Below are 25339 nucleotides of genomic sequence, written 5' to 3'. Positions count from 1 at the left end.
AATTTCATAATGCAAAAATAGCACGCAGAATTCGTGCTATTTTTCAGGTTAATTTAAAAGAATAAAAAAAAAACAACTGATGAAACTTGGGTGTCATTGCATGATCACGTGCAAAACTTCCCATTTATTGCTTCAAATAACAAAAAAAGCATACGACAATAAATAATGAAGCGCATGCGGCTGACATAGATTTTGGAGGAACACTTTGATACACGCGAACACACAGTCTAAATGTTTATGTTCTTGAAGGCACTCGATATTTCAATGAGCAACTCGATGAAGTTCTGTTTTGGCCCCATATAGGGCGGAAGCTTCGGTAAGTCCCGGCAGTGTGTTGAACTGCGGGTATATCGTCCGCACGCCAAGCTCAAGATTTGTCCGTAGATGCGGTCCATGGCGGTATTCAGGTAATCTTTCGCCTTCGAGCCAGGTTCGCACCGGTCAAGAGAGTGCTCTACGCAATCCAGAAAGTTGTTGTACGTGCTAGAAAAAAAAAAAGAAATGAAAAGATTATCTATTTCGCAGCATTGAAAAGGACCTGACGGTAATTAAGTGTACTGTCCACGAAGTAGCGGCACATTAAAATGCATATTAAGGCGAAGCCTTTAGTGCACCATCAAATGCTGGCCTTGAAAAACGTGGCATGCGGTACAACAAATGACGTGACCTCTAAAGCTTCACCTTAAAAAAAAAAACGAGGTTCGAGCCGGAATCGAACAGAGGCATTCTACGAGGCAGTAGAGTGCTCTAACGCAGAGCCATGCTAGTTCTTAAAACTGCTTTAGAAAAAGACTATACAAAGGCGTCATGCCGGGTGAGGAGTCGCGTTAACAGACGCAATATTGCGTGGCAGAAGCTTAGAGTCGCCCCACACAATCAGAATTGCCTAATGTGTGATTGCTGCAAAGCTTCCGAACCATTACGGAGCGCTCAGCCATCACTGATCATCGTCATTGAACGTCAGCTACCACATAAACAAAGTTTGCAGCTTCGTAGATGCGCGCATTGCCTTACAGACGCGTAGTGGGTACTTTATTACATTCTCACACCTTTGAAAACGACGTACACAAGCAAACGTGCTCGTATGAGGCGTTCAAAAGGTCGATTTATTGCAATACACATGCTCAACTGTCCTACATGAGTGCAGCGAAAAAATGCACGGCAATTTTAAGGGCTCGTTTTTCTATGTTAGACACAATATTAATGAGAACTTATAGACGATAATACCAAGCAAAGTATAGGGGATGTTATTTGTAGTAATTACGATATAAATGTGAAGTAAATGAAGTGGACGAAAACATAACTTGCCGCCGGCCGGGACCAAACCTGCAATCATTGTTCTTAACATTGATATCATAGTTACTACAAAAAACATTCCCTATACTTTCCTTGACATTATTGACTGCTAGTTCTCATTAATATTGTGTCTAACATAGATAAACGAGTCCACAAAAATCCCCTTCTTTCCTTCATTCATAGGGAGGCTCTCGTGGTGGCAGACTTGATGCCTTCAGGTAGTATGCGAGGGATTATTGGTCAGCTGTCAGCTCGTAGAAAAGATCACTTGCTACGTGTCGCCAGCAGGCAGAAAAAGAGTGTGCCACACTTGCCGCCATGGCTGCTATCGGTTCTGCCTAACTCTTTCAGGTTCGAATGCACAGATATAACCAATGAAGTGGCCGTGAGGATGACCGCCACTGTAACTCAATTGGTAGAGCATCGGACGCGTAATTCGAAGGTTGGAGGTTCGGTCTCTGCCGGCGGCAAGTTATCTTTTCGTCCACTTTATTTTCTTCACAATTATACAATAATTGCTACAAATTACATCCCCTATACATTCCTTGGCATTATTGTGTATTAGTTCTCATTAATATGAGTGCAGCGAGGCTTTGGCCTTCTTGTGTTACAAGAGTGCAACACATGCCGAATTGTATTAAATTTTCCTGTTGAAATCATTCGAAGTGGAGGTGCGCGATTTTTAGCAAAAAGATATATATATATATATATATATGTTTAATCAGTGTGGAATGCTCAGCAAACGTACCAGCCAAATGAACGTTAGACGGTCCCTTGGTATTTCCGCACCATTGTTCTCGAACCGCTTTAACGAATCGTCTCCGCAAGCGCCTTTCCTCTCGCCGTTACCTTTTTTTTACGATGTGCAGTGAAATATATGAAGAGCCTAAGGCCGAAAGCAAAATGACATCATTCAAGAAACGCTGATAAAGAAATCAATAAAATGCCAGTGTTTGCTTCGCTCACCCAGGTGTATACAGTCACCGGAACCCTGAGCGTGGAAGCTACGCTCTCATAATATTGGAAGAGCCATCCGCTATTGAACCACCCTTTCCTGACAGCATCCTTTTGTTAATTTGTTCCCTGATCGGTAGGCAGACACTTTACAAACATTCTTCCCGATACGCAGTTAGCCTTCATTGCTTTCCTTTGACAGAGCCCTACGCCTGGCAAGAGAGCAGTCGCCGAGATGCAAAGCGAAGGGACGGCTGCATCTCGGCATCGGTCATGCATGATAAAATGAAACTTATTAGAAACCAACGACACACATTAGACGGAATGAGCTATCACTGCCACGCATGGTTCACGCGACTAGTGTGCGGCATCTACAACGGCCTTAAAAAGCAGAGAAGTTCACCTGGGTTAATAGTGAGAAATTGCGTGCACTTTTCTAGCAACACTGCATTCCGCAGCTATATCTGCATAATTATGCTGCGCCCCCTTTCAACAACAGGCCAAATGCATTTATGCTTCACGCCGACCCTGCCAAATCAGCTTTTTGGCATTCCGAATACCTTTTCTGAGGTATGCAGGTGCCACCATTAGAGGCCAACATAAGCCCACATAAAAGTTTCCTGAAATTCCTATGTACTTTACCAACATCACCTGAATCGTGCAGATTTATAGTTTTATTTGCATAAACAAATCTTTCTCTGAAGACAGAACAACATGTACTCTGAGGCACACATTGCTACTTGGCCACAGAAGGCTCTGAATAGCAATGAATTGTTGTGGTAGAAACCCGCCAAGTGTCCTTAAAGTTTCGGAAACATCGTGCGCACGTGTCTTAAATTATCAGCAAAGTGAGAGTTCATGTCCTTTTTTTGAGATAAACACGTTTCGTCGAAGACCTTTCTTTGAGTTTCGAAAGTTTGTCTCCTTATGGGAGAGCAAGCTGACAAAGAATGTGAAGTAATGCGTGGTGATACAATATTCCACAACGAATAAAACATCAGTCTGCATCGGGGCCCTAGCAACACGGCAAAAAGTGAGTTTTAACGGACGCTGGCGGATAAATCTTGAAGTTCAAGAATATGGCAGATTTAAATCACCTGCTCGAATTTACATTTTTTTAATAGGATGTTTATGAGAACTTGGCGCCTTGTGGGTGGCACCCGCTACTCCTAAGCGCTAGGCAAATGAAATGTAATATAGCAAAAACAAAGAAAAATGCCACGATATCTATAACCCAGTAGAACAGTAAATGTACCAACACCTTGAAATCTTACAGTACATGATTCACAAAGCTTCAAGTTCGAGTTCATGCAAGGAAGATAAGCTCACCAGCACTGTCCCGATAAAAAAGAAATGCGAATAGTGCGGTACTACACGCTCGTCCATTCGAACTTCTTTTCAAGCGGCTGCAATTTGTATAGTGATAGCTAGAACATACTCATTTATGATACAATCATTCGCGCCTATAGTGTGTTTTTATTGCCACCAAAGGAAACGCGCAATCAAAACAAATGTGTACAGCGGAGCACTAACATGCCACGCTGTTCGCATTTTTTTCATCTCCCCTGTGCACGTGGGACATTAAACATTTTGTATGACCAACAATGCACAGCAATACACAAAAGACAAGCAGTTGCACATAAGATAAAACGCACGATCCCAACATAACACAATTTTGAAAACATAACGTTATATAATTCGTTTTGCATTTAGAATTACCTGAACTTTAATACTTTCATAAAAGATTGGTTTCTTCGAACAACTTTCTCAAAACAGCACGGGTCCTTTTTTCAAAGCTCCTAATTGGCCGTGGGCCAAATATTTTATTTGAAATAAATTGTCTTCTATTTAAAAGTAAAAGAAAAATTGCTCGCAATAAACTTCAAGGTGAATAATATTTTGCGCAAGTGTGGAGAAGATTCGTTAAACAATGCCTTGTTGGAGCGGCATAACTCATGAAGCATTTATTTAAAAGATAACTTGTGGTGCAAATTGCGTATTATTTAGAAATCTACACAATAAGCAGTTCTAGATGTGTTTTTTTATCACTGGAAAAATAAAGTTCTCTTTAAAACAGGCAGGGTCCACGAAAAAGTTGATGCTGCTTGTAGATTACGTTGTAGATTGCTGAAATTGGTCGGCCTACTATCGTTAATTTCGAAGTGAACCCATAGACACTGTTATAAATAATACCCTGTTAAAAATAGATAGAGTCGCAGATAATTATTGGATGCCCCTCCTCTCAATCGCGTTCATCTCACTGTTACATGGAAAGACAAGAACAAAGAGTTTTCTGTTAGTGAAAGCTTCAGGCTGCGACGCTTTGCGATACGTGACGCTTTGCAATCCATCACAAAATCAGACTGTTTCATCGGAAAAGTAATTGTTTAAACTGGCTAGCGCAAAGAAAGCCGGCACATAGATGCAGTTTTGCTACAATAAACGTCACAATTGCATCTGGAGAGCCCTGGGCCAAAGTTCATCAAGAGGTTTCTATGCGTGAGTGATCTTGTTCGGGCTGAGGAAGTCTCTCCGTGCAAATGGTCATCGGTACTACTACGTTTCACGAGGCTCTCCCCAGTCATGACGCGTAAATTTTCATTTCGAGCCCTCAAGTCTAACTTGCTTGAGGCAGATTTTTATTTTGGAGCTGTGTCGCCACTTAGTAGTGCGGCTCTTAAACTAAAATAACATAGTCTCAAAAAAGATGGTCTCAGATACGTAAAACTAAAAAGATATCGCCTCATTGCACGTGGAATGAAAAAGTTACTGCATGATTCCTTGTCCGTGATAGCACACGTACCAATAGAAGCACTCTCCCGCATGCTCAAGCGCTCAATTTATTAAAAATGACAACAACATCGATGTGTAACCAACTGAAAAAAAGCACTAAAAAACGCGAGAGTTGGAAAAGTGAGCCCCCGTGCGCGACCTACCAGCACGTGTAGTGGATGGTCCTTATTCCTTTAGAAGATGCGAGGCTTTGTCCTAAGCCATCACGAAGGACATCAAAGCAACCATTCAGCTTGGTTTCGACGGCGTTCAGGCACTTGATGCTGTTCCTCAGCACTGCCGATGTAGAGATCAGAGTATATGACCAAGAGTGACAAGGCACCGGCCTCGCATACAATGTCCACAAGCACTTACACATCATATCTGTCTGATATACACATATCTCTCACCAGGCTGTTAATATGTCAGGAAAAAAAGGCGCTGACAGCACCAAATCCAGCCGTCATAGCAGCGATTAGAGTTTACATGTATGCCGTTTTGATTAACATAATTATTTCATGCCTTTGATGTACACGCTCCACCTATGAAAAGCTATTCTTACTGAGTCTTGGAACGTAGTTTGTCTTTCCCAAGTTTCATTGATTTTGTATTTTTGTATGGACATAACCCCCTCATTTTTTTATCGAAACAAGGGAAAGAGGTTAGTCTTGTGTGAAAGTGTCGCCAATCACAATTATATTTTGTTAAGCGCACAATGTTGTAGCAAACATTTCCGGCATATAAATAACAATAAAAAAACCTGTCGCCATGGCAACTCTGATCACTTACACCAGAAAAAAGTATATGAATGACCTATAGTGCGCGAGCTATTGCTTGACTAGGCATGTATTTTGATCCAAAATACAAGCAGTAGTACTCCAGAGGATTCTCGCATAGTTCGGTGCGAAATATTGGGGTAAACGGAGAAGGTGGCTTCTCGTCGCCTTTAATGCTGCCTCGGTATAAGGGTGAATAGCAGTGGCTGTTATAAGTCTGGTTATTACCTTGTCAAGTAGAGTACCTTAAAATACGTGTATTACCCACCTACAAGTAGCTAACTCACTTCGCATGATAAACAAAGTTCAGCTAATCAATTTTAAGTCTTCGCTAAACGAAAGTTAGCAATGTAGCTTCGTTGAAACTCGCAAAAGGCTAAATTAGATGGTGGCCAGCACATCGCTAAAACTGTGAGTACCGAGAGATCTCTTAATTGGTCATGATTTCATGCTTTAATTGATGGGAACAAACCCAGGAGAGCAGACCACTAGCAACGTAATAATCACTCTAGCGAAAGGAGAGTGGTAGTATTTTGGGCAATATTTGTTTTACTACACTGCCACAGCGGGTTTTTTCCAGTATCAAATAGAACATCAATTTCTTGTAATACATATTTCGGGAAGCAACATGGTAAAGTTGACGGCAATATGGAAAATTTTAATCAACAGGTGACAGTTCGTTACTGGCCACATTTGATATTGTTATTTGAACACTGACCCTAAAATATTTATAGCATATATTTATCAGTTACTACCAAAACGCAGAAATACACCCGTATAGTAATCTCCGATTCTTCCAGTGATGCACATGAAAGAGAATGCCGTTACCTGGCAAAGGATATTAGTAATAACACTTTCATAAAAACGAACGAAGTACGTCGCAAAGTACGCACGCAGTGTCTTTTTTTTAAATAAAAATTGTTTTGAATGCTTCTCAGAGATACTATCATCTGTGCGAAACAGTACCGTTTCATACCTGCACCAGTAACAACAGCTAACAATAGCCAACACAAGACGATATTCACTCTCATTAGCTTGTAGTAGTATCATGCCTCCAGGGGCCCCTCACTGCCTACTTGAAGTCCATAACGGTTATGTAATAAAGTTCTGATTTCAAGATTGATTAATATTCTAGCGCATATTTTGTGCCGGTTAGTTATGACGAACAAAAACTTGCAGAAAGTGCCAATAACACTAGGAAGAAGTGGAAAATAGGTTACCACCATTTTAAATCGAAAAATGGAGGACGTCATATTGAGAATCATGCACTCACAATACAGTAATGAGGTTGACATGGCTAATGCCTTTTGTGATTCTTCCTTCATTACCGCTCCCGATTCCACCTCATGCTGTAACATCTCTTTTAACCACCTACCCCATTCATTCTTTTTTTATTTTTCCGGCCACCCCTAGGGAAGCAAGTTGAATAATTTGGGCCTTTAAAGCTGCGAGCGCTGGACTCGATAATATAAAGGGGTACTGCTAATACAATGTTGGTGTGGCGTGTTTTCTTTTTTTGCTGTATTATGTTGCTGGACGCCTATTCGTCATAACACGGCACATCGCTTGCTGCAGTGTGCGACAGATAAGTAATTACAGTCTGTTTATTACCGACCAGTCCCAGTTTTGTTGCGGAGAGCTTCGAGAGCGACAAGCCGTCGGGTGCAACTAATGCCCTGTAGCGCGTGAAACGGCACGAAGAACTGTGACGCACTTCTGCTCGCGCTCGTTCGCCTGCCGCATGCTGCGCAATGTTGTTGCCGTCATCATCATCATCGTCATGTGGTAGCTACGACGTTCTTCAGGCTTCCGGACGTTCGACTCGGGCACAGATTCGCGAGCAGCCGCCGAATAGCAGGCTGCTGTAGAAAGCGCTGCAATATGGCAGTGGGACTATTGCGCCAGCTCGGAGCTCGGCAGCAATGGGGACGTCGCGGAGGTAAGGCGTCCCCTTCAGGTCACTTTAGATGATGTCACTGTCGTGAGGTGCGGCGTATAATACTGGATCGTGCCCGCGAACTTCAATATTCATAGAAATTACTTTCCAAGGTGTATTCGCTGTTGAGATTTGGTAGATGATGCACGCATCTTCACGGGAATCGATCCCGCAGGTTATCTCGGCCGCCAAATGTTATGTCAGTACCCATTTAATGCCCAGCATATTAAAATGATTGCAGAACATATTGCTAATGTTGTAACTGCTATCATAACCTAAATTTTAAAACTGGTGTATTTTCACGTACGCGAACTCAAACATGACCGAGTAATTCTTGTTTTTGTAAAAGGTGATCGCACTCTCATGCAGAATTTAGATCCATGTGTGTTGTTCTATTTTTTAAAAATAAAGTTATTGGAAAAGTTGTTGAAAAGTGTCCAAGAAATATTTAAATTAATGTAATACATTTTCCCCTTTTCACTTTGCTTTTCGTTCTGGCTTTTCAACACTTACAGCTTTAACTGATTACCTTAAAAAGCGATTGACGAAGGTAAATTTGGAGCCTTATTATTTATAGACTTTTATAGGATAATTGGCACTATGAATCACATAATTATTTTGGTTAAACTCGAAGCCATCGGACTAACCGGTCCATCACTACTATTAGTGCGCAGTTTCTTACAAGATAGAAAACAAGTCGTTATCATTTCTGGATTCCACTGAAAAGAAGCGGTCATGGCGTACAGCAGAGGTCCCTACTTTTTCTACCTTATATTAACGATCTACCTAGTTGCGTCTCTTCATCGAAATTCATTTTGTACGCGGACGCTACAACTATATTTAATTCTAAGAAATGTGTGACATCACTAACAAGCAAGCTAAACGGTGATCCTGTTAAAATATTCAAGGGATGTGAAAGCGATAAGCTGCAGATCAATCATACCAAAACTGAATTTGTTAACTTCGCATCAGCCATCGCCGGAACACATTCACTCCATTTTCATTAGCAAATGCATTATCAAAGCTGTTGATAATTGTAATAATAATTAATAATTGTGGGGGTTTACCATCCCAAAACCATGATTTGATTATGAGGGACGCCGTAGTGGAGGCCTCCGGAAATTTTTGATCACCTGGAGTTCTTTAACGTGCACCTAAATCTAAGTACACGGGCCTCAAGCATTTTCGCCTCCAATGAAAATGCGGCCACCGTGCCGGGATTCCATCCCGCGACCTTCGGGTCAGCAGTTTAGCACCATAACCACTAGACCACCATGGCGCGTCTGTTGATAATTGTACCTATTTAAGTATGAAATTTGATCGCCACATTAAATTCAACCTACAAATTGCTAATGTAAAAAAGAACATGGATTACGGGGTACGTGTGCTCATTAAAGCTCGTTCGTATTTCTATTTTTCTGCACTTTTGTCACTTCATTATGTCTTTGTTCATTCTAATATTAACTATAACGTTGAATAAAATTCACTTAATATATTTGCAAGTAATTGAAAATCCAGCAATTTGATTTTAACATTTTAATCACGTATAATAAGCACGAATGAATTATTACACGCACATTACACTTTGTCCGCGACTGATCTTAAGCATAACGTCGCCATATTCATTCTTGGGGTATTAAACAATATTGTTCCAGTAACCATTATTCCACAGGCCTCCCTTATTAATACTAACACTACTAGATTTGCTGCAAACTTGAACTTCACTTTACCTAGCATTCGCACCAACTGCGGCAAACACGTGGCTTACATTTTTCAGCACTATTATTCTGGAACACATCACCATTAACTTTAAAATAGCTGACAGCTCACTGGTTTAATATTGAGCTTAGGAACGTGTTATTAGGTTCCTCAGACTCAGCTTTATCGTTGCAGCATGTTTTTATTTTGTTCTTTTGTGATCACCTATGTACATTTCTATTTTTAACCCCTATTTCTGTACTGCTTTGAAAAATGTTACCTTTGCAGTTTTCACTAGTCTCGCGTATTCCTATGTCTTGTAGCTCTTTATACATTTAACTGATTTTTGCCATGCCTGCTAACTGATTTCGTTACTGTTAAAGTTGCATGTTGCCATTATTGATTGTCATAATAATTGTCATCATGCACAGCAGGTCCCATTTCGGTTTCTAACTACGGGCCTCTTTTTGTATGTTCATACCATGCAATTATTATCGTTTATTAACCTGAGTAAAATCCTGATTCTGATTTAGCATCACGTAACACTGTCTCCTAAATGCTTCGTCTTCCATGTTCAGGATCATTGAACGCCTTCCATTTCTCATAAAGCACACTTGAGTTCACCTATACTGAGACGGTCAGCCAGTATTTTTATCTTTGTCACTACAGGGTATAGAGGGGACTTACTTTCGTGTTCGTTAGTGCCTTCGGTGCAAGCGGCTTCGAAGTCATCGCCGACCGCTTCCATACTCACCAGTGCCACGACACGAGGGATTCCGTCCTGCAGGCATCGCTGGGCGAAGTCGAACGTGCAGGCAACCTGTTCACGAAACAACCTGCAAAAGAAAAAAAAACAAAAAACAAAAAAAAACAGGCCCTATGTGGAAAAGTTCGGGGGGATCTGGCTCCACCACTGCCCCTTCCGTCATAATTGACCAGTCTGATCAATAATGAATGATTGAAATCGAATACTATTTACCACGACATTCTTACAGTCTTTAAGAAATTGCTTAATAGCGAAGTAAACGTGCCTGCGGCTGCATGCCACAGCAGAAGAATCAAACCAAAGAATAACTGCTTCTATTAAGGCAAAAGCCTTTGATGCCGCATCAAGCGCGGAAATCGAACATCGCCGGCGTGGGCGTCCTGCGTCGGCGGTGTCATCACGTGTGACGCAAAAAATGATAACGTTTCCACGTCACAATATGACGTCATCGTGAGGGCATATAGCATGATGTCACATGAAACGTCACCACATGACATTGTCTCTTGGTCAAAGGTGGGCCGATCACGGAGGCAGTGCAAAACCAGGTGAGGTGCAGAAAGCTTGCAATGCCTCCGATCCTGGAGGCGGTGAAACACCACGTTAGATGCAGGAAACTTCCGAGGGGGGCGGGGGAGAATCAATAAATCGATCGAAAAGGAAAATAAGAAGACCCCTTTCGCCGTTGAGTCGTCTTACGCGAATGCGTAAGGAAACCTGTAAGTTTTTTTTTATTTGAATGCCTAGATTTCAAAGTGGTGCTCCTAGTATTTGTTCTTTTGGAATGGTGAACCGTCGCACAGATAGAACACACCATCTCCCGCTAAAGGGGACTATGAGGCGATGCGAAGCAGTGTTTCGGCATGTAGAAAATAATGTCTCCTGGAGTAAAGTTCAGTCCGAATTGTGTATTTCGCTCCGTGCGGCAACTGCTGTAAAACATCTAGCGCGAGGGCGAGCACCGATAGGAGGCAGACGAAACCAACGTGCGGCCGCCGGTGCGCTGCGAGCGCGAGCCGTCTCGTTCGTTCTAAGTACATCGTGCCGTAAAAAGCCGCCAAAGAATGACGACAAAAATTGCACAGGAGATTAATTCTGTGATCACCAGCTGTCGTTCATCGCATAGCCGTGCTCCTCGAAAAGGCCGAGTGACTCCGTCGGTAATAAGCCGGTACAGGCACGGCGCCGCTCTTTGCCGGCGTTCCTCAATATGTGTTGCTACTGTGTTTGCTGTGTTTGTGCACCGCTACAATACAAAATTATTGAGCGGCCGTGCTCTGTGTGTGCTTAGGTATACTTGCGGACTTGTGCATCAGCACCGCTAACGCGGGTGCGGCCATTGCGACGGAGTGCCAGCGAATAATTAGATAATCAAAGAGGTGAGATCATAATAATAATGTTTGTGGTTTAACGTACAAAAACCACGATATGATTATGAGGGACGCCGTAGTGAAGGACTCCGGAAATTTCGACCACCTGGAATGAAAAAGGTGAGATCAGGCGGGTTTGTACTAAAAGGTCGGTGTGACTCATGGCGACTTGCAGCTCGCCTTAAGTTTACGCGTACGCTGAGAATCTTTATTGTCCAATCACGCAAAACATAAGCATCCTGCCGGCACTAGATGGCAGGTCAAGACGCGATGCCTATACATACCGGGTGGCCAGTGAAAGTTTGTTTAGCGCGAGCTGTAGGCTTATGTGGTGTTTAATTCTGCATTGGTTGTGTGTGAGTTTGTGTATATGTTTATCTCTGTATATGTCATGGATACTGGCCCCGCCATGGTGGTCTAGTGGTTATGTCGTTCGACTGCTCAACCGAAGGTCGCGGGATCGAATCCCGGCCGTGGTGGCTGCATCTTCCATGGAGGCGGATATGTTTGAGGCCCGTGTACTTAGCTTTAGGTGCACTTTAAAGAACCCCAGGTGGCCGAAATTTCCGAAGCCCTTGACTGCGGCGTCCCTGATTATCATATCATGGTTTTGGGACGTTGAACCCCAGATATTATAATTATGTCATGGATACTGCGTCATTCTCCGTTGATTAAATTCGAATTTCGAGGGCTCACGGTGCAATCGCTCCCCCCTTTTTTTCTTGCCACCAGAAATAGCCGCCAAGACTGATTTACGGGAGTAAATAAGTGCTACTACATCAGCCACAAGGAACTCTCGACCGAGAAATAACTCGAAGAAATCACCGGAAAAACTTTGCAGAGGCAGTAAAAGCAGGGTGTCGGAACGAAATGTTTTCGTTTCGGTTTTAGTTTCATTCCACCGCAAAAAGTTCCGTTCCGTTTCTGTTCCGGAACGAAAAAAAAAAAAAATGTTCCGTATGGGAGCGCCGGCCGCGAGCGCGCCGATCGTAGGTAGAAGAGAACGATGACCGCGGGTGCGCTCGCAGCTCGCGCTCAGCAGCCGCTGGCAGCGGGCAGTTGCGGCCGAGGCTCGGACCAGTAAAGATGTGTCCGCTGTTGTCTTGGTCTCCTTCCTGAGGGGTTCTGGGCTCCGAAGCCCCTACATCCGTAACGGTTCGTAATGGTATTTTTTATAGAAAAATTTGAAGTTAAGGTAATCATTACGAACATTGGATTTGTGATGTAGTTACTTGCGCTGCTCTTAGGAAAGTGGGACAAGGGTAAAATACGTTCTTCAGAGGAGCGGAAGTCTCTGTACCACGAATTTCTACCAACTAGCACAAACCAGTATTAATTTCAAAGTCATAGTATTTATTTTCTCAAAAGACAAATACGAATTTTTCAGTGGGCTCAATGCTTTGTGTCAAGGGAGTGAGCACAATCTCAGAAGCAGCACGTAATTGAGTGTACTCTCTGATGTGCGAGACCGCTGTTCTGATAGAGATCGCCAGGCCTGCGCGACACACGCAGCACAGTCACAACGAAAGCTGGAAGAGCGGACTTCGTAGAGCCCGTTGGAGAGTCTCTTGGGGCAATAATACAAGCACAGATGCAAGGTACCCACTACGCCATAAATCATCCCAATTCTTCTGAAGTAGAAAAGTTCCCACTATGCCATTTTTCGTCATTCTTCGGAGTCTCGTGGTACACGCTACACATATGTAAGGCATTATGTGCACTTTGCGCTGTGACTGATGATGATAAAGAATTATGGCTGAGCACTTTGCAGTGGGTGGGAAGCAGTGTGGCGGAATGGGCGCCTCCATTCCATTTCAATTCCATTGCGGAGAAATAGAACTTGCCGCAATTCCATTCCTTTCAATTCCTCGGAATGAAAAAACTTAGCGCATTCGGACTCTGGGAATGGCCGGGCAGTTCAATTCCATCAATGTAATTCCTCCCCGTAAGCAAGGCATCTTGATAGTTTTATTGAGTTAAGAATGAACGCCCCATAAAGCTGATGTCATCAGATGCATTAAGAACTGCAAGAGTACGCAAAACAGGTTACCAAGATCGAGGGATAGTAGCTTGGTTACATATCTCGTGCTGTACAACCACCCTAATAATTCCCATAGGGGCAGTTCTCCCGCTACCTATAGTATTTGCATGGTCAGCATGTTTGAACGAATGGTGGTGTTTTAATATTGTTTATGCTTAAATGTGTTAATGCTAAAATGACGACGTAGCCTATTTTTATGCTGACAAAAGTAGTATTCAAGAAAACTAAGCAGTTTTGCCACGCGTCTGGAGCGGTTGTGAATATGGAGAAAAATAAGATTTGGTTAATGAGGAATAAGACCCTCTAGATCTGCTGGTATTAGTTGGAACAGTGCACCGCTCGGGCACCTTGTGCCTTTGTATTGAATACGGAACACTGGGCCGCACTGCTCGTCGGCACTCACGCTTGCCAAGCGCTCCTCGCAAGCATAGAAGCACTAGCATGGCACTGTTGTGGAAGACCCGACGGCCACGCAGAGGGCGCGGGTTGAAATGCCATCCGATCCTAGAAATTTGTTTCTTATTTATTTTTTTGATATCACGCGTGAGCGGTCATGGACGCCGGCGGCGGTGGACAACTATGGCGCCAAAATCAGCTGTTGTGATCTCATAACAGCTTTCGCTGTAACAAACTTCGGCGCCGACAATGCCCTCTCTACGCTGGCCTGCGTGACAAGCGCGCAAAAATCCACTTGCGTTAATATAAACATCTCTAGTTGCCACTGTTTTCGTTTTTTGCACAATTTCAACATATCTTTGCTTTGGAATTCCTGCCTGAGGTACGCGCTAATACCGTACCCTAAGATATGCTCACAATTGCACGAGCTCAGTTGCTCCGGATTGCGAAGTTTTCTCGTGAACCGAAAAACGATTGAAAAAATTTCGTTTTCACTCCGGAACGAAATAATAGATAAAGTTTCGGTTACGTTTTCGTGCCGGTCCGAAATATCGTTTTTTTGTTCGGTTTTTTTTTCGTTTTCCGTTTTCGTTCCGTTCCGACACCCTGAGTAAAAGATTGCTCTGACTATAATCCCAGAACACTTCAGCGGGGTAAATAACTACTACAGTTTCTACATTCAAAACCTCAGTTAGCACGACATTAAATTTTTACCTCAACTACTACGTAGCAAACGAAAATCCAGAAAAGAGAATGCGCTAAAGGAGAAGTAGTTGACTTGCTTTTCTGGTTATTTTTGTGTAGTGTGTATACAGCTTTGTTGTAAAACGAAACACTCAACGTGTTCTTATCTAACTAAAAGTTTAGTTAAGGCACACGCCTACACGATTTCAAAACACCATTGCCTGTTTTTTGTGGGTGTAGATATGGCACGAGGAATTTCGGAATGTGGTTATTTTTGGGCAACGTTTTATGTATTTGGCGTCTTTTTGCTGAAGCAACGAGTGAACCCTGCACCCAAGCTCGAGAAGAACTTTGCTGGTCGCATACGTTTCCTCTGCCCTTGTGTCATTTCTCAAGGAAACAGAAAACTTTCTCAAAATGCGCCAGAAGAGCTTCCTTGAAATTCCCTGAAATATTGTAAGGGCTCAGATGCGTGTTCTCTTCGCCTTTTTTATGTTTTGCGGTAGGTTGTACAACCAATACAAACTCGGGCTTTTGCTGCTACTTTGCCTATAGTTTGGGCGCTGTTTTAATAAAAAAAATAGAAATAAAATAAAATAAAAACTAAGGTGATGTATGGGCGGTCGTGTGAGCGTTCAATCGACCGTCTGTTTACATCGATGAAAGCGAACTCTTTTTTTTTTTTTGGCGCAAGGGCGTCTTTTGCCAAAGAGCGCCAAACATACTTGTTCACATGGGGTGCACGATCATCCCGTCCTTGCTTGCGGCGGTCGCGACACATTTCAAACGGCAGCGCGTGGCCTCGTCGAGAAGGGGTAATAACTGCAGACGCGCCATCGCTTATGTTTCGTCATTTCCTTGTCACAGCAACTTCCGGTGTGACTTGACAGAGTGGTCGCGTTACCTGCGTGCCAGGCAAGCTCACTTTCGACGTCGGCATTAAAATTCGATTATAAACATATCCAATTACATGCAAGTTGTTTGAGTTCTAAATAATGGGCATGCCATAAATTGTCACGCAGGACAACTTTCTAATGAAACAAGTGCCCTCCAATCAATAATTATAAAAATAATGAACGAGTTTCTGTGAATTTGTTACTTCAGTGTCGTTTTAGCTGCGTCAATGCATTTCCGGCTTACTGTAGAGTTCGTGCGCGAAAATGACAGGGCCCTTGCTGTCATAGAATTTTCCGAAAAAATCTGCATCGTCTAGAAAAACACATGCCCTGTATAAACGGTACCTAATTTACGAATGGTACCTGTATTTCTATGTATACAAAAGTTGAAAATTGTGTTAATCCAGTATAAGTTACTTTGTTTAGAAGTACACATGCATAACATCTTTCTATAAGTGGGCTTCATCTCTTTTTCTGGGGATTAACACAAGGACCGAGTCTCCTCAGCAGAAAAAATCAGTGAGAAAGATAAGCCCTGCGGCAACTAATTTGTATGCGACTGTAAGGCACTGAAATTTTATAAATGGAGGCATGCACTCACGATTAAAAGAACAAACAAAAGAAAGCCATCCCATATGGTTAAGCTTTACCGAACGGACATTAGAGCGAGCTTTACTTCTTACAGCGCACTACATGAAGAATAATAGTGTCAGCTCGTGTTGAGTCGCTTCTTTGTGTCTATTGTTGCGCTTTTACGCAGCGAAAAGCCTATATATAGTTAACTGAAGCATCACTCGCAAAAACAAACACTCACTCGCAGATTGCCTCAAACTCGGGATCGTCGGGGTCTGGCATCCGTGTGTTATTGCTGTACACGATGTAGTCCTCACCGCAGGCGTGAAGCTCAGCCTTTTCGCAGCCGGGTTTCAGCTGGGAATGACATATTCCTGGGATGTTATGGGAAACAAGCATGAATAAAATGCATGCGAGAACGATGTAATGTTACACTGATGAAGGTACTAGATTTTAATTTGCATATTTTACAGAAGAGGTTGATGCCTTCTGTGGTGCCAGCTCTTCTGATTTTTTAGTGTTTTTCCTTATATTTTCGTGATGACATCAGGAAGCGCAGAAGGCTGCCAAATTTGGAGACAGTCACACACTTCGTTGCTAGAACATGCGAGTAAATAATGACGCTGAAGAGAGTACTATTGCAAAAACCAGCGCCGTTCCAGTACCCCCAGCGTGATACCAGTACGTTTTTTGGCGCTGGACCCCACTGGGAACACTGGTAGACGCTCGAATTCACTGGGACTCCGGTGAAAGCACTGGGAAAGAGCTGGGTCGCACTGGTAGAGCCACTGGCTTTGCCGCTGTGACGCTGGCGCTCACTGGGAAGTGCTGGAGACTCTGGAATTCTCACTGGCGTGCGCTGGCACATACCGGAGCCTGCACTGTTCTGCCCGTGCCGCGCGCTGCTTTCAGTATCGTGTGCGGCAGAATGCTTTGGTATCGTTGAATATCGAATGTCTGATTCGATGGTACCGATAGTTGCTATCCTAACAGGTCCCAAACATGTGTCACAAATTCTAGCTTGGCAGAGAAAGACGAGGAGATGCGCACTATTTCCATGATATACGTGATATGATATAACTGAAATCATGGTCACTCTTAATGTTTCCCTCTCGAATGTGGAGAAAAATATGTTAATAACCCAAAGCAGCCAACACTGATAATTTTGCTTTCTACCAGGCTTTTTTTTATTCATGCAGTGCCAATAACGTCGTTAATTTTTGCGGAGCACGTAGAAGCAATGAATACACATTTTGTGGATGCCGCTCATATATATATATATATATATATATATATATATATATATATATATATATATATATATATATATATATATATATATATATATATATATATATATATATATATATTAGTTTTCCATCCGTGATGTGTTGCGGTAATGACTTCATATTCTAATGTTTATACGTCTGGAGGCGTTGGTGTGAACATACAGAGCAAATAGTTACATCGCCGTGCAGTTGGCAAGAAGTAAATGAGCTCTGGCTTCGCGACCCCTCCCAACGGAGGCCAGAAAAACAGCCGTCGTTCGATATCCCCACACTGGAAACGCATCTCTGGCAATTCTTGCACTTCCACTTACTTCATCTATACGTTAGGTAACAGTTAAAAAGGTTTCGAGGGTAAAATGCAGAAACTTCAACCATCGCAACTCATCTGCGCCGAGGTCGGTCCTACCCGTTGCTGCTCCCGGCGAGTGTTAGGCCTTTTGTACCGGCCGAGTCCGTCTACATGCCACCGGCGCTTGTTGGTTTAAGTACACGCAATTCCAACGCGTAAGGATTACTGTAAAGCACAGTCTGGACATGTGTTAATTTAAATTAACCATTTTCCTTGTCTACGGTGTCCGCATAAGGAGCGATGACCATCGATGCGACGCGCTTTCAGCAACGAACGCAGGCTCACCGAAAGCAGCCGGCCGCACTCGCCGGTACTTCTCTGACTCATACGTCAGAACACATACCTGTCAACTGGTACGCGTTAGTGAACTAACACACCGACAACTTTTTTCAACTAATTGTATTTGTTTTTGCTGAGTGGTTTTATAGTTGTAGGTATCGATCGATAGAACTGCAAATCAGAATACATGCACGCCCGCCCCGCAGTAATATCGTCGCTCGCGCGAGAAAACTACTCAGTATGAATTCATGTACGCGCGTGTTCATCGAACGAGTCATCATAAAGCTTCTGTACATGTTCATCATTAGCAAGGGCGAGAAACGGCTAATAAAAATCGGCAGTAACAGCCGCCAACCTGTACCCTGCTCCTCGATCCATTTGATATTTTTCGGAGTTAAAACGGGAATGCTTAAAGAAACCTAGCACTCTTCACATTTTGGGCATTTCATTCGTTGCCGGCCACCCTTTGTTTGTGTCTAATAAAGAGGCAAGCGTGATTTGGAAAGGAAGATCGCGTCTTCCTGGAATACGCGACACCGAAATATGAAACGAAACGCTGACTCACTGTATTGACTAGCCCTTTTACAGCGATGTTGACTTGTTTCAGCATGGCGCAGTCTCGTATGACCTCTTCACGCTTCTAGGTCTTTATGGCGTATGGAGGTCACGTATGGATATACGAAACGCTGCGCCACAAGTGCGATCGCTTAACGCCTATTTTGTTGAACAGATCACGAAGCTCAGAGAAGTGCTGGAGCACCGAGGGGCAAGTGATGAAATGATTTGTATATTAGATACACTGAAACAGTTAAAAGTGCATAAGTAGATCCAGCCAGCCTTACGCATGCTGGTGGGTGATGTGTGGCACATGTGTATATGTATATAACGTATTACCATTGCAATACAAAAAAATCAGCGTGGCGCACTGGTAGTGACCTAGCTTGGAGATTGAGAGGTGGCGAGTTCGAATCCTCGTGGTGAAGCTTTTTGTTTTTCGTACGGCTTTTTTTTTCTTTTTTTCATTGCACTAATGCTTTCTATATGACTTTCTTTACTAATATATTTATGTAGGGAACGTAGGCACCGCCGTTTAACCGCCGTAGAGCCGTTTTGCGCTTGAGTACCCAGCGCCTCCCAGTAAAACGCCGCTCCAGCGGCCCAGTATCCAGCGCGACGCTGGGCCCATAATCGGGCATGGCTCTGGACGCTGGTACCCAGTGGCGCTGGGTTTTGCAATAGGGTAAGGTAAAGCCAGCGAACACACAATGAAATCATACATGACCTACGCGCACCAGGCTTGTGAGATATACGAACGTAGACAAATAGTACCTTCAAGCTCGAATGTTTCATATGTGTCTACTACATTTATATTTTCCGCAAAGGTTTCAAACAATACATGTGTTCTTTCTTGTAGTTTAATTATCGATCATAGGCGAAGTTTTTTGTTTGTTTTTGAGATGAGGAAGGGAAGGGTTAAACTGAACATTCTATGGTCAAACATTACCACAGCTTCTATAGCTTTCGCCTCGCAGCTTCCTATCGCAGGAACTCAAGATGTCGCTGTTTCACATACTCGTCCGTGGGACCACAAGAACATTGTGGAAAACCGACACACAAGATCTCGTGCAAAAGGTGACATGTGCAGTCAACCACAGAAGCTTGCGGACCACGCGAGCGCGTTGCCAAGAGCCTCTTGGTTACATTTCCGCTATTTCAGCGACGATCGACAGCAGTGCTACGCCCAAGGCGCATCCATCCCTAAATCGATGGCACGGCCATTTTCCCACTGAGCACAAATATTTTCCACTTTCCACTGCTTCCACTTTTTAAGCGACGCTCTCTTCAGCAGCCGTGGCAGCGGACTTCTGCCTCTAGAGCAATCTATCAGCATAACTGTTATCAGTCGCAATCCTTCTCACGAAGCGATATCTACCCAACGGCACACTGTCCGAAGCACGCCGCGATAGCTTTCGTTCGGCTATCAAAATGGAAATGTGGCGCCCATACGGCAGATAAGCGCTTTGAGTAAAAAGAACGAACTAACAATATGCTGCACGGCAGCACAATATTGATGTACCAGTGAATAACAGGAAGACCGGTGGCCGGCCCAGTGCTGCGGTCGACGGTATGTGGAGCACCGCTAGGGGGCGCAGAGAGGCAGTTTGGCAAGCACTAGCGTGGTCCATAAACTTTTATGGTCGACTCTACATGATGCGTACCTCCGTAAATAGCGCAATAAAATTAAACACAATCCTATTGTCACTCAACTCGGCCAAAATGGAGAGTTCAATATCAGCATCACTAGAGAATACGTTGAAGTACTTTGATTTCTAACCAGACTGTGGATGTTTTTGCCAATTCGCGAGCCCATCTGTCTCAGAAATATGTACAATTAAGAAATCGAAAAGAAAAGCTGTCCATTTAAGAAACCGAATATATCGCTGCAGTATTGTAACAAGAATGCGCTAGGCGCCACGGTTTTCCTCTCTTTTCCTTTCGTCCTTGAGTGTTTACTTTCACAAACTTGATTACGTGGCCTTAGATATGAGTATAATAAGGCTCAGTGACATAACAAACACGCAGTGTGTGTTGTTTCCTCGTTTCCCGTCTTGCAGCGCTTTTTTCCCCTCTAATAATCAAGCAACTCAGTGAGTCAATCCTTGCAAACGTCATTTCATGACTGTAATGTATCTTTTGTTTTGTGCAAGGTAATAAATAAACCGCCGATACAGGCGCCGGCGCCAGTTGCTATAGATTTCGTGTGGGATGTCAATTGTCGTGCCGCTATTGGTAATCAACTACTCGTAAGCACACATAAGACCATATTTGCAAATATTTTTGTTTGTTAGTGACATTTATCATTAAAGTCTTCGCTAACGATGGCACCAGAGTCAAGATTGGCTGAATTTTTTTAAGGATAACTCTCGCATTTTTAACACGGGCTAGGAATCGCAAGTTGTAAGCCGCTGTTGCACCCAGTCTGTGCGATCATCCGGCGAGCCTGGTGGACGCTTACGCCTTACAGGACGGGTCTACATGACACCTCACCGCCATGTTGAATGCCCTGCTGCACGGGTATGCACCGGTATGTCGGAGCCTGCCCTGCTTTGACAGGGCAGGCGTAACACGCCAATCATTCATTGCGCTACAAGGCTCACGTTTTCTGTAAGTTCGCAATACGGAACGCATTTAAGGCACGTAAGGCCTGTTGTCTTACATATTAAATGAGTGTGGTACATAACAGCACACAAAGAAGCGACAACGTGCTAGAAACGTTACTGAATCCTACGTTGAACAGCTACATTTAGCAATAGGCAATTTTTTTTATCACATTCTCCTAATTTGTTAGAGCGAAGTTTTTCGTCGACAGAGCAGAGCACTCCGAGCTGTTCGTAAGTGAATAAATGAGCCTTCCATGTCGAAAAATACGACAAAACAGACTTGAGTATTACGAACCATTAAAAAAGAAAAAAAAATTTGACGATGTGCGCACCATTATGCGGAAGGCTTCTTTAGAAACAGCACAGTTAGCGACTTCTTCGCGAATCTGAACTGATCATTGTTAGCACTTTCCTTTATTTAAGTTTGTCTTCAAAGTCTTCAAAGTCAATAAACATTATACTAATATGTGCGAGAGGACGAGGGACCTGCCATTAAGGCATAACAGAAATAAAATTGATAAATAGTAATGCAAGTGGGTACTGTAAAGTTCGGCTTTGTAGTTGTACTCTGTGACAAATCATTTTAGTTTCTTTCTTTTCTTTTTTTTATGCATGTTCGCGCATCAACAACTTCCCTGCGGGCGGCATGTGCCATTCACCGAGACAAATGCTAATAACTGAATGTAGTTGGAGACGAGACCCTTAAGCGAATGTATGACCACTATGTAACTATCATATAACGATTCCTTTGATCCATGCCGTAGCTTTATTATGAGCCACTGCGCAGCAACGGCAGGTCGCTGCCAAAGCGTACACTCACGAAACCCGAAAAAAATGTATATAATATGGCGAGAATGTCAAGATTATTCTCTTCCTGCATGGTGAATATTTTATTTAATATTGTTGAACAATGTAAGGGAAAGTGCACTCGTCGCATTCACAAAACGTTTAAAGACTTCTACGTAAGGGATATATTTATGTGGCCGTGATCATTCATGGTGGGCACCCTTTATATATGGATTATCAATGTGTCTTGCCATCTCGCCAGCAGCTAACAGGATTACAGATGATTGCAATAAATACGAAATTACTGCGTGTAATTTTATACAGCGACTTATAAGTGCGGTTCAATACATTCTTGATACGTAAAAGAATAAGGTGGTCTTATGCTCACCTATGTAAGTGGTCACCAAGATAAACACCGTTGCTTTCCACATCTTTATCCGAGTAGTTCGGCCTCTTCGAACTCGACAAAGTGCGACGATACGAAGCCACTCGCACAGCACGTCGGCGCGCTACGCTTGCATCTCGCTTAAATGCGGCTTTTGCGCAAGTAACCTCCGACAATGAAGTTGTTCGCGTCATTCGAAGCCGTGCCGAAAGTTGCGCATGGCGGTTTTTTAAGGCGTGGCACCCTCGAAAATGGTAAAACCGCACGAAGCCTCAACAACATATGCACTTACGCTTTCCCCGAGCCGCTGGAGGCAGTCACGTTCCATATGCATTAAGCGTCAGTGTCAAAAGTTAGGTGTGTTGGTTGTTCACTACTATATGTAGAGGGCTCGAGGAAAACAAGACGGATTGCTGCGTACGTATGCCCAGCGTCGACTTACAAAAAGATGTTGTGGAATATCTGCGCGCAGTCTGTCTATGATAAACACACCCTCCCACCTACCCTATATATACTTTAAGAACAGTGTTGTACACGTTACTCTAAAACAGGAACAAAAGCTCGTTCCTCGTTCCTTCCCAATATTGGAACGAGTTGCCGTTACAAGTTCCTCTAAAGAGAAAGGAACTCGTTACAGTTACATTTCGAAAATTGGAACGTGTCGTTACATTAACGTTACACTTGAATTTTTATTCAAACTATAGCGCTCTTCACTGCCGGATAATCCTGAGAAGAAGAAAAGTAAGCGCTTAAATCTCAAATCAAGCTACACATATTTTACGAATTTGACATCGCCGGCAGCAGGTTATATGTAGATAAAAGGAACCTAAAGAAATGCTCCTTGTAGAATTTTTTTATTGACAACCGGCCACACTACAGACATGTCTAACTACAACTTTCGTGCTCGTCTATAACAAGTGCAACGCATGGGGCACTTTCCACGTTAGTCTTCAAATGCGCAGTCAGAATACTGCTCTTCAGATATTCAACCAGAAATTTCCACACATGCATCAATATAAATAAGTTTCTTGCACAGGAAACAACATCGAAAGGAACAATAAATATGCGCCTAAGAAGTGCTGATTTAATATTGCAGTGTGAGTAGAACCTAATGTCCAGGATACGCATTCGCAACTTAGTGAAGTCTCTTGTTCGCACTCAGCAAGGGGGAGTAGCATCTCTATGTTGGTATCCGACAGACGAACCTGTTTTCTCGTCAGCACTTCGTTGCCAATGTTGAAGAGCCGTTTCATTAAGCGCTTGAGGGTACTGTCGTGTTGTACACACATAGGAACAAAGTCGACCAAGGTCGTAGGGCCGAGGGCAGGCTCAGTGGGTGCGACAAGAATGTAGCGCTGGATGTACGCGTATCGTTTATTGCATGACAGAAGTTGTCCGTGAGGCGGCTGTCGAACTGAACTACACTCAAAATTAAAAACCAATAGCCGCGGAGATAACGCGCATGTTGAAGGTATTCCTGCCCATGCTCAACCATCGAAGGCACCGGACAGGCGCCACTGCGGCACCAGCGTCCACTGCGTTTCGGTCCTCTTCCCGCGATCCGTGCAACCGCGTGTAAAAAGACATTTGCCGATAGCTTTTCTTTATTGTAAGGTATGAAAAAAAAAAGAATAATACCTCGGCCCGCACCATAATAATATAGCAGGCCGATAGCTGCCGGCGGCGCATGCACAAGATACTAAAGAGGATCGACCCAGCCGCTAAAAACCACGCGACGAGAAAAACTTTCCCAGGAATTGAGCCGAAGCTTCGTAGTCGGCAAGCGCGCAGACATAAAACCAATAAAACGTCGGAAGCGTATGCTGCACACGGTAAGGCGTTCACTCCCAAGGGATAGAACCAAAGTGACTTCGCCACCGTTACGTTGGGGCCCAAGACCATTCATGCGCAGTGGAAGGCCACCGCGCGGGATTACGGTGGTTAGCACGTTGGTGTCACTCATTTTACGCGGCCTCAGCGTTGTGATTGGTTCCATGCCCATGCACGTCAAACACCAGATTCGCGACCATGATTCGCGCCGTTCGAGGACTCCGCAGAACCACGCGCAGGCACCTAGACTACGGTAAGTCGGCTCCTCTACTTTTTCCTATGCCGACAAAACCACGGGGACGACCCCCCCCCCCCCCCCCCCCCCCACACACACACCTACTTTCGAGTTGGCCGAACAAAAAGTCACCGGGGTAAAAAAAAAAATAGCGCGCCGTTTCCTGGCAGCGGCTTTGCAATGGGCCTCGATGAGTCTCGAATGTCAAGTAAATGTTCTGCAAGGTGTGTCTACACTCCAGAACGGCCCTTGATAGCTGTCACAATGACTCGCACAAAAACAAAAAAAGAAAATCTGCTGTTCCTCCCTCGCATGGTCGGTCTCGGCATCGCGTACTTTTCTGCGCCCCCGGCGGGCGCCTTAAAGTGAAGATCAAGATGCCGCATAGTCAAGTGACAGGCGAGCGGTAGATTCTTGCGCCTCACGCGGTCGTCCACCCGCTCTGTTCTGCACAATGTGCTGCGTGCGTGAGACTGTTCAATGCCGAGGAACGTTTACAGAAGGAACGCCGTTCCCTCTGCCGTTCCCACGTAAACGTAACGAGTTACCGTTATAGTTCCACCGATACTAAATGGAACGGTAGCGTTCCTCCGTTCCTCCAAAAAGGAACTAGTTCCTGGAACGTCGTTCCTTGGAACGCCGTTCCGTACAACACTGTTTAAGAAGCACTTTAAAATTTCTCCGGTGCTAGCTACCTGCAATGAATGTGCTCTCGAGAAGACACTCGAGCATGTTTTACGCGACTGTCTTTCATGCAGCGTTCCAGAAGCAAGCTCTCGAGGCTGCTCAACCGCGTATTGACAGCAGACCATCGCCAGAAGGAATAATCTTAGAGGACCGACAGTCCAAGCCGTCAGAGCAGAGGGCTAT

The 25339-nt window shown here is 43.8% G+C and overlaps 1 protein-coding gene across 1 annotated transcript; it reads right to left on the bottom strand.

The window, feature by feature from the left end:
• Positions 1-82: 82 nt before the first annotated feature.
• Positions 83-22509, bottom strand: LOC119385295 (uncharacterized). Its single transcript, XM_037652768.2, has 5 exons — positions 22408-22509; positions 16397-16529; positions 10120-10268; positions 5187-5319; positions 83-483 (listed from the first exon to the last, which is right to left on the bottom strand). The coding sequence occupies exons 1-5, from the start codon at positions 22448-22450 to the stop codon at positions 228-230; spliced, it is 714 nt and encodes a 237-aa protein (XP_037508696.1). The 5' UTR covers positions 22451-22509; the 3' UTR covers positions 83-227.
• Positions 22510-25339: the final 2830 nt, after the last annotated feature.

Source organism: Rhipicephalus sanguineus, chromosome 1, assembly GCF_013339695.2.
Source record: "Rhipicephalus sanguineus isolate Rsan-2018 chromosome 1, BIME_Rsan_1.4, whole genome shotgun sequence".
NCBI lineage: Eukaryota > Metazoa > Arthropoda > Arachnida > Ixodida > Ixodidae > Rhipicephalus > Rhipicephalus sanguineus.
Note: the sequence above shows the minus strand (reverse complement) of the source record. Positions and strands in the feature narration are given on the sequence as shown.